Source organism: Coenobita brevimanus, chromosome 93 (genome assembly GCF_032717465.1).
Source record: "Coenobita brevimanus isolate Jiangsu-jjx chromosome 93, ASM3271746v2, whole genome shotgun sequence".
NCBI classification, from domain to species: domain Eukaryota; kingdom Metazoa; phylum Arthropoda; class Malacostraca; order Decapoda; family Coenobitidae; genus Coenobita; species Coenobita brevimanus.
In genome coordinates, this window is record NC_137046.1 from 47,295,062 (window position 1) to 47,310,569 (window position 15,508).

The 15,508-nt window shown below is 42.1% G+C and overlaps 1 protein-coding gene across 1 annotated transcript in view; it reads right to left on the minus strand.

The window, feature by feature from the left end:
• The window catches only part of LOC145412518 (uncharacterized), a 491,890-nt gene that overhangs the window by 291,666 nt on the left and 184,716 nt on the right, over nt 1-15,508 (minus strand). Inside the window, exon 21 of the mRNA XM_080282412.1 lies at nt 9,842-9,950. Within this exon, the coding sequence (XP_080138538.1) occupies nt 9,842-9,950 (109 nt within the window). The remainder of the gene's footprint in view (nt 1-9,841; nt 9,951-15,508) is intronic.

Consider the following 15,508-nt stretch of genomic DNA (forward strand, 5'->3'; position numbering starts at 1 on the left):
TTTGACGGGGAATTGTCTGACGGCGAATTGTCTTGCAATTAGTATGGACGTGGACTGTGTGATGGGCAGCATGGTGGACACAAGTGCAAGATTCAATTGTTAATAGAGTATTCGCGAATTTAAATTTTCGCGGGGGTTACAAGAACGTAACTACCGCGAAATATGCGGGATTACTGTATGCGCTAATATTACACTAAATATAATCATAAGGAGTGTAAATATGTGATAATAGTTCTATAAAGTGGAAACTGGTATAATGTTAGTGGAAAAGTATTATGTAAGTGGAGAAAATAAAATGTATGTTGAAACAACAGTCATAGTGAATCATATGTGACCGATTTGGGTGATTTTGCTAGGCTCACTCAATGGAACAATGCTTATTTTGCTTAAATTTTTGTGTGAAAACCAATATATTCTTGTACTACATGTTGTCTTGTTCCAAATTAATAAACACCTACCATTTCTGAGTGATTTCCAATAGGTACCTCAACCATAGAAAATGGGACAGCAGCTGAGCGCATTTACAGAATACGGTACCAGGCGCGTGGTGGATCCCCTGTTTTGCCCATTTCTAGTCTCAGGTAAGCACTTTCTCTGTGTTCTGCCAACATTTCTCACCAAAAGCGGAGATTTGAGGGGGGTGGGGGGGATCCAAATCTGCCGGGATGGGGGGGGTGTCAGTGGTGGAAAATCGGCCAGGATGGGGCGGGTTAAGCATTTCTGCATACACCTCATCAACCCCAGCTGCTTTCCCATTTTTCAGCTGCTTCACAGCACTCTTCACCTGTGCGAACATCACGTCTCCTGGCATTGCATTCCTTCTCTGCACACTCACAAAACCAATCATGTTTACAGCCACTCTGCTCTCTCTATTCCCATCCATCAGGCTTTCAAAATATTTTTTCCATCTGGTCCCTACATCATCTCCTTGGGTTAATAATCTACCACCTGCATCCATCACACTATCACATTTCTTTCCACTTTCACTTCTACATTTCTGCACCTCTTTCCAGAATAACTTCCTATTTTCAGAGTAGTTCGCATTCATTTTTCTTCCCAAATCATCATTTACCTCCTCCTTTTTCCTCTTCACTAGTCTCTTTACGTGCTTCTTCCTCTCAGTAAATTCAGCTCTTATTTCAACTGAACCCCTGTCCTGTAACCACTCAAGCCACTTCTTCCTCTTTTTCTCCACTGTTCTCTTAAGCCACTCATCCCACCATGCCGTACCTTTCTTTTTTGTTGTTACTCTTGCAACACCACACACCACTTTGACATTCCTAACTAAGCAATCCCTATATGCATCCCACAGGCTGACCAGATCCATTTAATTTCAGTTCAATGATTCTAACTCCTCCTCTACTTTGGTCCTGTAATCATCTGCCATTTCTTCGATCCTCAGCTTCTCAACTTTCAGTCTTTCTCCCAGTCTGCTCCTCTCTCTCCTGATTCACCTCTCAGTTTGATCTTGCATACCACAATCACATGATCTGACAGATCTCCACATCGTCTTCTCATGGCCCTCGTATCCGCAACCATTCCCATCAACGACCTCTCTACGAGCACATAATCAATCAGGCTTCTCTCAACATGATCCCTGTTTCCTCTATACCATGTATATTTATGTGCATCTTTGTGTTTGTAATACGAATTACAACTGTACAACCTCTTCTCCTGACACATATCCTTTAGTTCCTTCCCATTATCATTTTCTCCTGGTACTCCATAACAACCCATTATGTCATCCTCAGGACCAGTGCCTACTTTTCCATTCATATCACCCATTATGATCACCTTGTAGCTCCTGGGCATTTCTCCCACTACTTCATCCAGATCATCCAAAAATCTGTCTTTCTCTCTCTCATTCCTGTCTTCGCATGGTGCATATGCTACAATCACTGCCACTTTCACCTCCTCAAACCTGAACTTGACATACTGTACATACACCTCAAGCTGACACATTTGTAGTCTCTCATTTCACTCTGCCACACCACATTCATCAACAAAGCAACTCCTTCCTTACATCTTCCTCGCCCATTCATTCCCAATCTTACACATTTCACACCCTCCCAATCCTCCACTTTGCACCCTTTCATTTTCGTTTCACACAAAGCCATCGCAGCATACCTCACACTCTTGAACACATTCACCACTTCCACCCTCTTGCTCTCCTCATTCACACCTCTCACATTCCAAATGGCCACGCGAGTCTGCTCATTTAGTTGGGGCCCTGGGCAGGTATTGGGCCCTCCGAGGCTCTCTGAAACGACTGCCATGATTAACCCCTAACCGCCGGCTGACTTGTAGAGCAGTCACAATTTTGGGCGTGGAGCAATGCCTGTTGACGTGTATAGCCGCAAGTGCCTTCCTGCCACCCTTTGAATTTTAACTTATCCTTACTCATCGATAGGACCACTTGGAGATGTGGGGATACTTCCATTTGAAAGAGGAAGAGTTGGTGATTCTTATGTATGTTTAATTTTTTCTCTAGCTGTTACAGTTTGGCCGATATCAGGGTTTGAAGTTAGGGTATTGTTTTCTGTCATGGATATCCCCCGCAGGGAGGAGCGTGCAACATCAGAAAACCACTGGCGTGTAGGGGTTAAGTGATATTGGATAGGGGAATCTGGGGGACACTTAACCCTGTTAGAAACCCCGGTTATATGGTTACCACCCAGCACAGTAAATGGTTTCCTAGGTACAGGAAACCATTTGGCTTGTCACTCAGTGTAGAGCTCATATGGCATCATTCTACATTGAGTGAGTGGATGATGGGTGCCCCCACCTACCACCATACAGAACAGGGCCCTAAAAATAATCATAGGCTGCACAGTTACTACACCCACAGACCACCTACATCAAGAAACCAAAGTCCTCAAAGTCAAGGATCATCTAGACACGAGAGGCACACAAAATCTCGCTGCGGCCTCCACAAACCCATAACATCCACTACACTACATGGCAGCACATCCACACACACCAAGGAACATCAAACAACACCCACCACAGGATATCATACACAAATACTGTCATCTCTCCCCCCTCGCCAGCCTCAGACCAGCTTCCAGAAGCATATCCATGCTCGAATCACTGCTGCTCCATTCAGTCACTGAACGACAACACACAGCTGCATGCATGGCTACCTGATATCTATCCTTCTGAATCCTATCTCCCTCGTAACGACAGGGTCCACCTGGCCAGGCTGAGATGTGGGCATCATCCGGCCCTCTTAAGTTACCGCAAGAGGCTGGATGACTCCATCGCTGATGCCTCTCCAAGATGTAACACTGCACCCCATATTATTAAGTACATTATGGAAGACGGCACTGCACACAATGACCTAAGTCAACAACACAACATACACTCCTTAAGAGCTCTGTGGGAAAGCCCGGTCTTGGCCGTGGCCTTCCTTACGGACTCAGGGCTGTTCGGCCAGACTGCCTAGGGAACAACTTCTACTATTACCCACAAGCTTCCAGCATCTTACAGTACCTTGGCAAGTCCATTCTGTTATATATTATTCATTTTATTCATAAAAATATGGAAAAATAAGCTATAGAAATAAATCATGGGCATTTATTGGTGAACTGAAGATTTGGGAAGAAGTGTACTACAGTACAGTTATCAGGAGTTCAGGACTCTCTTGCTCAGTTTTGTGTATGTGCCCTCACTGACCGCTGTCAGTCCACCCTTCACTCGCCACTCAGCTGTTTTGCAAATAAAACAGTAAATACATTGAGATTGCAAGTGCAGTAATTTCATCAAATAAAACAATTGGTTCATTTCTATTAGCTAGAGTTTGTCATTTCTGCTAAAGCAAATGCATTCTAATATTGTCATCTCAGAACGCATTTGCATTGTCATCAAATGTGTTCTATGATGTCATCTTACTATGCATCTGCATTGGCATCAAATGCATTTTAAGATGATATCATCTTAGAATGCATTTGCATTGGCATTGTCATCATATGTCCCAAAATTGTCATCTTAGAACGCATTTGCATTGTCATCAAATGCATTCTAAGATGAGGTCATCTTAAATCACATTTGCACTGGCATCAAATGTGTTTTATGACTGTCATCTTAGAAACCATTTGCAGTCATCAAATGTGTTCCTACGATGATGTCACCTTAGAACGCATTTGCATTGTCATCAAATGTTTCAAGATAATGTCATATCAGAATGCATTTGCATCGGCACTGTTGTCAAATGTGTTCTAGGATGGTAACTTAGAACACATTTGCAATGGCAGTGAGGAAAAACTCTAGCTGATAGAAATGACGTTGGCAAAACTACCGTGTTTGCAATTCCTTTGTATTTATTCTATTATCTGCAAAACAGCTGAATGGCAAGTGAGGGATGGTGACGGCAGTCAAGTGAGGAATATATGGGTAGGCCATGGTATGTATACACAATTGTGAGCAAGGGAGTCATGATAACTGTACTGTAGAACACTTCTCTCCAAATCATCTGTTCACCAATAAATGCTCAAGATTTATTACTTAAGTTTATTTTTCTATTTGATGAATAATATACTGTGTAATGAATAATATTTAACAAAACAGACTTACCATGTCTTTGTACTACCACAAGACACTGCAACCAAGTGTGTTACGTCAATGGGGGTGTGTTTTAGGTTATTTCAATGGAAAAATGTTAGTGTGGCCCTGGCTACGAGTGGTATATACTGCAATGATATAGTCTATGAATGAGTATATAACATCAGATACCTGAGAAATATCGGTAACCAGGAAGGTTCCCCAAGCTTCTCAGTTAACTGGGGTTGTAATGTAAAGTGTCATATGACCATGTTTGCTCAGTGAGTAATGATGGCGCGACAGCTTGTAAATAGACAGGTGCCGATGAGATGGCACATGGAAACTAGTTAATGGTTAATTAACCCCTTAACGGCCCCCAGCATTGAACAACGGCATGCAGTACGTGTGCCGTGGGCAATCAATTAGGGCAATCTATAAAAAGTTGCGAACAATTATGGGAAGGGAACGAACGACTTTGGTATGTTTACACCAACTTGCTCTACCAACCCAAGCACTCACACAGTCAGTTCATCTTACAAGTTATCACCCATTGATTTACATGTTACTGATGAGTAATTATCATTTGATTAACCCTTTCCTGCACAGTAGGTTTCAGTAAGTTTTCTGGTGCAGGAATTTTCACTACGAAGCCGCCCGGCTTGGGATCGCGCGCGTGGCAAATTTGAGCGAATGAAACACATTCTTGCCTTATTTTCGCCACCCAAAAATCCATGTATTCCCATGAAACCTATCTCCAGGTATGCATGGATGTTTGTTCTATCTGATAAACATGGCCAAAACACAGGAAAACACCAGCAAAAAAAGTTATTAGCCCTGGAAGCATGGTCGGGTAAACTTTTTTCACTTCCCAACATCGCCGTTTGAAGGTTTTCCATCATACAGGAAAATGATCTAATAAGTTTTTATAGAGAATTTCATCAGCTTTCTAACGAGACCAATCAGGCTGAGATACGATGTATACTTTTCCAGAAAATGGCCAAAAACTGAGAGCCATTTTTGGAAAAATTTCACTGACCTCTGAGAGCAAAGTTTTCCCAGGCACCTTATGTTTTTATTACATAGTAATATGCCCCAATTATCCAGCTTTCCCACTGTGACGGGAAAACCCCATACGCCTCATAGTTCTCGAGTAAATCGAAAAAAAGTACTAGGCACTCCGTGCGTGATTGACTTTCGTGATGCGCGCAAGGCGTACGCAATGTTCCCGTCTACGTAACAACGAATTCTTATCAGAAATATTACATATTTATGTATTGTACATATGTAGAATTTCCTGCTCTTCATCATGGTTAAAACGTGAAATCGATACGTCCAATAGTTTCCGAGTAATTGGCAGAGAAACAGAGAGTATTACTACGAGCATTTTTCAATGGTAACAGCCGGGAAGAGACACTCATTTCCACCGCCTTTTCTCGCACAAAACGTAACATAATGCTTACATTTTGGTATTGATCATACGTAGAATTTAGTGGTATAGATCATGGTTGTTACAGAAAATCGGTCTAATAGTTTTCGAGTAATTGGCCGACAAAGTGAGGTTAGTACTCCGAGCGCTTGTCACTGATAACAAACGCGAGGAAAAAGAAAAAAACCCTCGCCTTTTACCCCCCAAACGCTACCAAAGGCTTACATTCGGGTATTGATTATACGTAGAATTTAGTGGTATTGATGATGGTTGTAACAGAAAATAAAAAAGTCTAATAGTTTTCGAGTAATTGGCCGACAAAGTGAGGTTATTACTCAGAGCGAATGTCACTGATAACAAATGCAAGGAAAAACATTTCCCTCGCCTTTTACCCCCCAAAACGCTACCAAAGGCTTACATTCTGGTATTGATCATACGTAGAATTTAGTGGTATTGATGATGGTTGTAACAGAAAATCGATGTCTAATAGTTTTCGAGTAATTGGCCGACAAAGTGAGGTTATTACTCCGAGCGAATGTCACTGATAACAAACGCGAGGGAAAAAAACATTTCCCTCGCCTTTTATCCCTCAAAACGCTACCAAAGGCTTACATTTTGGTATTGATCATATGTAGAATTTAGTGGTATTGATGATGGCTGTAACAGAAAATCGATAAGTCTAATAGTTTTCGAGTAACTGGCCGACAAAATGATGTTATTACTCCGAGCGCTTGTCATGTCACACAACAACCGCTAGGAACAAAAACATTTCTCTCGCCTTTTACCCCCCAAAACGCTACCAAAGGCTTACATTCTGGTATTGATCTTACGTAGAATTTAGTGGTATTGATGATGGTTGTAACAGGAAATCGATAAGTCTAATAGTTTTCGAGTAATTGGCCGACAAAGTGAGGTTACTCTTCCGATCACTACCAACTTTTACACACACTGTTTTTTCCTCGCACACCTGCCTGAAGACTATGCTACTAACTTTTTTTTCCCCCTATCTGTACAGACTGTTACATCTTCCATGGATGTTTTTCTATTGTTATAACCTACTACACATAAACATAACTCTTCTATAGTTACTGCTGTGGAGATTTACTTTCTTTCATATGTGTTATCTGTAGGAGAAAATGGTTATTTGTCTGAAAGTGTGAGAGGTAATGGTAATAGATTATTATATATATCAACAAAATTTGCAGAACTCACTTCCTCCAGGGGTGTTGATCCAGTAGACCAGGAATTTGAAGATGAGGAGTTATGTAGTGTGTGTGTGTGAGTCAGCTTCTCCCTGAGAGTATGAGGCAATGCTATTTTTAACACACACCACACTCATTCAAGGAAACTCGCAGCTTGTTTGACGTATATTTCATACAATTCCATATGCATTTACACTATCAGCATCACAATAATTCCAGCCCTAAAACACCGGTAATTCTCCCCTCCCAACTTCAGGTTTGCCCCTTCACAACACTCTGTTTCATGCCACACGTAACGCTTGCTGGCTCCATAATTTCACCAAGCCATCCACAGTATGTTTCACATAATATATATTTATGCCTTGGCTTCATTTATATACGTATTTCCACTCACGCCATACGGCCTACGGGGGGGCGGAGTGGCGAAACCCCGCTACACTGACCATGCGTCTGGCTCCAAGGCCCAACGATTGCTAACGGCCAGAATTGCTTTTCAATACATATATGTATGTTCCATCGACAATATCACGTCATTATATGTTCACATACAATGTATTATCCCGCTGAGTCAATAGGGCCTTTGCCTTGGGCGAGAGGGGGAGAATTATGGACGATTTAAAGGGAACCACGAGCTGTCAAACACCACCGCCTGACTGCTCAACAAACACTGAGGTTGGAGGGAGCGGGCTGAGGTAGATAAGGCAAAGCAGCGTTGCCAATGACTTACCTCTATAGAGCTTTGGCGACCCTATGACGCGCCCAAAAATCACGCAAATCGGCCTGTAAGTTTTTTTCTGACGAATATTTTTGTGCCTAAACCACGCGATTCGCGTGACTGTGCAAGACAGAGTGCAGGGCGACGTCACGCGAATCGCGTGACTGTGCCTGGGAGGGTTAATTTTTTCCACATCTCATAGTGAATCAGAGGATGAGTTTAGGAAACTAAAAAACACATTGCCAGTTGCACTAGGCATCTCGAAATGATTGTATCTTGAATTTGGCTCTCTCTTGTATTTTGTTTTTCTCTTGGGAGGAACAATAATTGTGGCCTCGTGGCCTTTGGTTCCTTCTTCCTCGCATTAAAAAAAAAAATATATATATATATATATATATATATATATATATATATATATATCTGAGAAAAAATTTGATGATTGAAATATGAAAAAATGGTCCCAGGGCTGGCCTGGGCACATATGAATGCATTACTTCACAGCCACTGAGGGCTTAATTGCTTAGATAATCAGTGAAATAATGTCAGCAAATTACATACTCCAAAAACTATGATGAATAATAAATCACAGCAAGGACACTGTAAGTATGGAAGGGAATAACAGAATGGATGGATATCTATATGTATAACTGAGGTGGGGGTGCTCACCATCCACTCACTCAATGTAGTGCTGCTCTCGGGTGTCTGCCCTTTCCTCTCCTCCCTCTTTTCCTTCCTTCCTCTTCTGTCTTTTTTACTTCATTCTTTCCTCATCCTTCTGTCTATGGGTGACTTTACACTCCCGCTTTTGCCTTTCTTTCCTTCATTTTTTTCCTGTTTCTTCTGCCTAAGGGTGACTCTACACTGAGTGACAAGCCAAATGGTTTCCTGAACACCAGGAAACCATTTACTATGCTGGGTAGCAACAATATAACCAAATTATGGCACCTGGTGGTTTAGTGAGTAATTGCGGCAATGCAGTCAGATTGAGACGGTGAGGGTTTATATCCAAGGGATGGTTGGGGTTATTGCTCATGTCATGCCACTCGGGGATGAGTGAGGCTGGTCACTCTCATCTTAAATGTCAGGACCAACTTGCCTAGCCCCGGGCTCCTATGCTCCTCATCGGGCAACGTAGGATTGGATGATGGATGGTTGGATAACTGAGGTAATAAGGTTTTACATTTTCCAGAAAATTTTAATTTTTTTAAAGCCTCTTGATCCCAGCTGTTTCGGATATTAGGAATTGCTCTGTAGTACCAATAATGTACCGAATGCATCTGGTTTACTCTGCTTTTTCTTAAAGCCATTAACAGTTAAAAACTCATGAAATTCACTCAATGATGCTAGGTTACTGTCTGGATGGTTGCAAATTATAACAATCAGTTCATCAAAAACACATGACATGCTATGAAAAGCACAAACTCACCATCCATCCATCATCAATTCCTATGCCGCCCAATGAGGACCGTTGGAGCCTGGGGCTAAGCAAGTTGGTCCTGATATTTAAGACGAAAGTGACCAGCCTCACTCATCCCTGAGTGGCATTACATGATCAATCAACCCTAACCACCACTTGGATATAAACCTGCAACAGCTCAATCCGATTGGAGTGCCTTAATTACCCACTAAACCACCAGGTGTCATAATTTAGTTACAGTATATGGTTACCACCCAGTGTAATAAACAGTTTCCTGGTGTACACGAAACCATTTGGCTTGTCACTCAGTGTAGAGTCACCCATAGGCAGAAGGAAGAGGCAAGAGTGAAGGAAACAAAGACAGAAGAGCAAGTGAAAAGTCACCCACAGGCAGAAAGCAGAGGAAAGAATGAAGGAATGAAAGACAGAAGAGGAAGGAAGGATGAGAGGAAAGGGCAGACACCCAAAAGGCACTATTTCGAGTGAATGGATGGTGAGTGCCCCCACCTACCACATAATGGAAATATTTCTTCATGGCCTACCTAAGGTCTTGATGTTGCGGTATCTGCGCTTCCTTAGTGTATATGTGCCAGGCTCTGGTCCTGGTAGTGTGTAGAAACCTTCTGGCAGGTCAGGGGGTGTTCCATCCTCCTGCAGACATACAAAAACTCATGAAACAGTCTCCTTATCTAGTTATTTAAATGAATGTGTCAATCACACTACAGGCATAATAATTTTGCCTTACAGGAGTTTACTGTAGTTACACTGTCATTTCTGATTTTAAAACTCTCCACACGTCAGACATCACATACCTCCTCGTTATTTTACCTCTTACCAAACATACAAATAAAATACCAACAATGTACTGAAGTAAAATATATACATACAGTTGGCAACATTTGAATCTGGGACAGCAGTAATGTGTCCAAGAGGTTAAGAATTTGGTACATTTGCCAACCTTGACATGATTACATGTTTCTTGGTGGCACTGACACAAACGAATGGAAATGTCTAGGATTAGCTGAAGTGGCCACGTAACTTTAAAGAATGAATGTCGAATACTGAACCAGGACTTAAACTTCACACAGACACTGTCCAAGGTTAATGTGTGGCCAACTGTACACTGAAACTTCTTCCAATATGAAAGTTTCATTCACGTGTGTTGCACATTGTTCATTCTGAAATACATATTAAATGGATTACTAAAACCCAACTGGAAATTACTCTTAGGTCACCAGTATATGTCTCTTCTGTCATCACATCAGGGAGACAGTAAGGGCCTATCAGTATGGCCCAATGACTGCCATCTTGCTGTTGTCTGGTAATGCTGCCTGGTGGAGAGTAGGGAGGTGATGGATCCTTTCATCAGTGATGTGTCTTGGTGTCCAAGTGGGCTGTCTGCTCTTTTCTGACACTCAATACAGTACAAGCACATGGTGCTCAAGTCATTCTCTCTCTCTCTCTCTCACACACACACACACACACACACACACACACACACACACATACACACACACACACACACACACACACACACACACATACACACACACACACACACACACACACACACACACAAAGAGATGGTAAATATACTGAACATATTTAAAGAAGTATCAGAGAATATCTGTGAAAAAAATAATGAGAAATTTAAAAGGCTAGGGAAATATGAGAGAAATAAATCAAGGCCCCTCAAAGCAACCTTCTAAAGTGCGAACACTGTAGAAGTAATGAAAAATGCTAACAAAGTTAAGGAAACAGAGGAATTCAAATAAAAATTGCTCACAATTGTAAGGAATCAGAGGAATTCAAAGATGTATGGATAAAAAGAGGCCAAACTCAGGAGGAATGGGAATCACTAAAGGAAAAGTGGCAGAATGAAATAACAAAAATAAAATACAATAAAAGATTAGATTTTTTTTTTTTTTTTTTTAACAAAGTAATAGAAAAATGGCACATAAACAGCAGGGACCAAAAAAAAAGTAGGGTAGTGGACTCAACCAATGTCATATATAAACAACATAACAATCGAGAGATTGCTGTGTGTGTGTGTGTGTGTGTGTGTGTGTATATATATATATATATATATATATATATATATATATATACAGTACCCTCGCGTCCAGCACGGTAATATTGTCATGCATGGGTCACGTGTTGGACCAAAAACGTGTTGGACTAACAATAGAGCTTATGGGGAAAAATGAATTATGTCAGCAACCCTCGGAAAAGTCACCCTAAATACCTACCATATACCTATACATATATTGGTACTAGTGTAATTAAAATAAATGGTACTGTGCTATGAATGATAACTAACCTTTTAGGATAGTGATGGTGGGCTTGCTGGGAATGGAAGGTGGTATCCAAGGCTGTAGTTAGTCCTACTGGGTCCCCGGAGGATGGCTGCTGGCGTCACTAGAGGGTAATGGCTGTTGCTCCTCCTCAACCTCCCTCATAAATCCTTCGAAATCAAACCTCCCTCATAAATCCTTCGAAATCACACTCAGAATCACTATCTTCGTCCACAGCCATGGAAGGTCCTGCTTCTGCCTGTCCTAGCACTGTAATCCTCAGGAAAGTGCATGCTTCTCACACTGTTGCCAGAGCCACGTCTCGTGACTGTGGAATGTGATCGCTGTCGCTGACTCGGTAGAGAATAACGAGAAGCAACTTTGTTTATAAACTGGTACGCACGCCGATGAGAAGGGTTTCAAAACGATTGATATTTATTCTAAAATATTAATATGTATTCAGTGTCAGGCTAAATGTTCAATGCTGTAGTGCGATACATTCTCTGTCGAGTCGCCTGGGTTTTGGTCACACTGTTTTGCCTGTCGTATCCTCAGTAGGAATCCATCCAGATGAATTCCAAATGCCCGTGGTATCGTCGGCAATTTTACCACGTTACCGTTCCGATTTACCATCGTATCCTCGGCAAACCTGGTATGAAGTGCCATGTGATAGCCTTCGGCTGCCAGGATCTTGTCTTAAGTTTTTTATTATAATCACGTTGGCTTCATTCATGTCGTAGGCCTTGGCAATGTCAACTTTCCTCTCCCCTTTCTTCTTCCTCTCGATGCTTTCTAGCTTGGTGGCCTGAGGGAGGTACCGACGCTTCTAGGGGTTCTCAGAATGCTTCCTAGGCATCGTGAGCATGGTAAAATGCAGTAACAAGGGCAGAAAATGCAGCAAGAAAAAAGCACCTTCCAATGCAATTATGCGACTGAGTGGCACTGTGGCGGGAGAAATGTAAACAAAACATCACGTGACACCAGAAGCATTTTTAATTGGGCGGCATCACGATCACGTCACGCTAGCGGGCGGGGAAGGCTACTTGATCAGAAGTTTTCATTGGCTATCATCATCATGGGAATGTCCAGTATGACCGTGTTGGACCGGGGGTGATCGTGCTAGAGTGAACTCTGCGGATTTCGCCCACTTCTCGGAGCTCTGTGCGTGTTATGCTAACACACTTGTGTTGCAGTAATTAAATCGTATTAAATAATACTAATTAATTGCTCTCGGTGCTGGACCCTAATCGTGCTGGGCTAACGCGTGTTGGACACGAGGGTACTGTATATATATATATATATATATATACAGTATTTATACAGTATACATGTATATATACTGTATATATATATATATATATATATATATATATATATATACACACAAACAGTATATTTATATAATGTGTGTTAGCTCTGTGGCTAGGGTAACAGGTGGTCAGAGGAAGTTTAGAGAGGTGTTGCCTCTCCTGACACTGAGAAGGCTTTCCCTCCAAGCTATGGAATCCTTGTATGTGGCATGTTAGGAGTGTAATGCTGTATGGTAGCGAGACCTGAGCAGTAAAGGAAAAAGGTATTCGTAGGCTCAAATGTACAGAAACGACAATGATTAGATGAATGTATAATGTGTCCTTGAATGTGAGGCCTGGCGGGGGCTAAGATTACAAATGAATCGTTGAGAGGAAGGATGGGACTGGGGTGTATTGATGTTGTGATGAAGACGGTTAAATTGAGATGACCTTGGCATGCTGGGTAGATGGAGAATGACACTTGGGTGCGAAGGATGAAAATTGTGAACATCTGGGTAAGTCTGTGAAAGGGAGACTGAAGAAGACCTGGGATGAGGTCACACAGGATACGGTTCTGAATAGAGAGGCTGCCAGAGAATGGCGTCATGGAGAGCTGCCATTAGGTGACCAATCCAATGCATGAAAGCATGTTACAGCCTTTATAAATGATACACAATGATACGATACATCAGCTTGCCTCCCCCCCCCCCCACTCACAGATAGGTCAATGCTGAGTCCGAGAAGAAAGGAAAATGAAAAAAATATGATAGTGGTAGAATTCATCACCAACATACCCAATGAAATGGGCCACACACACTCATTCACTCACTATTCAAGCCCGTGGAATCCTGACCCTAACTCAAAGGCACACCTTTCTACACATACCGGTATGCACTTCATAATTCCCTATTAGACAATCTGACAACTGCCACATTAAAAATGGGATGCCAGACCAGTACCATGCACTCCTCCATACAAAATTCACTTACCTAGCTCATTCCATCAGTTCTCTAGCTTCATGAACCTCCATCCCTCTCTTACAAATTCACTGGCCTACCACATCGTCCACCTACAAATTCATCCACATACACACTTTTCACCACCAAAATTATTCTCATTCTCTTAATGTAACCATACTATTTAAGCATGCTCTATTCTACGCTACTGTTGACAGACTTCCTCACATAAAAATTTTACAAATCATATTACTTATCCTATCCATTCTCTGCACTCCACATACATTCCTCAATAACCTCATCTCCACTGCTCTATCTTCTGGAGAGGCTGGGTTTACAATGGAAGAGTTGAGAGGTAGGATGGGACTGGAGTGTATTGGTGTTGTGATGAGGAGAGGTAGATTGAGATGGTTTGGACATGTGGAGAGGATGGGGGATGATAATTGGGTGAGGCAGGTGAGAAGTGTTAATATTGGGGGTGGGGTTGTGAGGGGTAGACCGAGAAAGACATGGGATGAGGTCATTAAGTGTGACCTTAGGGTTAAGGGACTGAACAGGGAGGCTGCAATGGATCATGCAGCGTGGAGAGCTGCCATTAGGTGACCAAGGCCGACACATGCAAGCATGTTGGAGCCTTTAAAAATGAAACGAAACGAAACGTGTACAGTACATATATTTCTGTACTGGGATGATATATGAATCAGTGGTGCTGGAATTTTGTTGGCTGAGAAATGGGTGGATGATGTATTTCAAGTTAAGATATGCAACCCATGAAGGATACTTCTGAAGGTGGCAGCTGGGAGAAGTGTTGTGAATGAGATCATGGATAAGTGCTAGGATGACTTTGTACATGTTGGATACATGGTGAGTGACTAGTATTTCAATGTTCATTTAAGTGGCTCCCTGAACGAATATACTGGCAGGCACAGTCAGGGATTTCGCAAAATCCACAGTGGCACAGGTTATAGTATCATAAACACTGAAGTGGAAAGAGGTCTAGATATTGGGGTAGCTTCAAACATGGCAATGTATAATAATATGTTCAAGAAGAGGGATAGTAAACTGATATACGATTGAATCTGAGGTTAGCAAAAGTCAGGTAGATCATGCTCATATCTGGAGCGAGAGGGACGTTAGGTACGGATGCGAAATCAAAATCTGGTAAAGAATGTGAATGTGTCACAGAAAAAAACGATAATCTGTGATTTTACACTGATGGAATTCAGTGGGGGGTGGGGGTGGGGGGGGTGGGGGGTTTGCATGATGGAGAAGGTGCTAGTAAGGTGCTGGCAATAGCCAATACCTTCTTCCAGCATAAGATGATCCACAGGTACACATGGAGAGTCATGAGGAGGATGGACGGTGAACTTGTTGAACGAAAGGCAATGATAAACTACGTGTGTGTGGATGAGCGAATGAGAAGACAAGTATTGGATGCAAGAGTGTGGAGGGGGTGGGGGAATAGAATCTCTGACCATCACTTAGCGACGGCCAAGGTAAGGCTGCAGAGAAAATGAGTGAAGAGATGAAGGGGAAGACAGAAGGAAACAGCTCCTGTGAAAAGAGTAGAGAAGTTGCAAGAGAGTGAGAAAACGGCAGAGTATAAGAACATTGTGGAAGAAAGATTGGGAAGGTATGGGTTAGAGCAAATGAAAGGGGTGGAAAAAGCA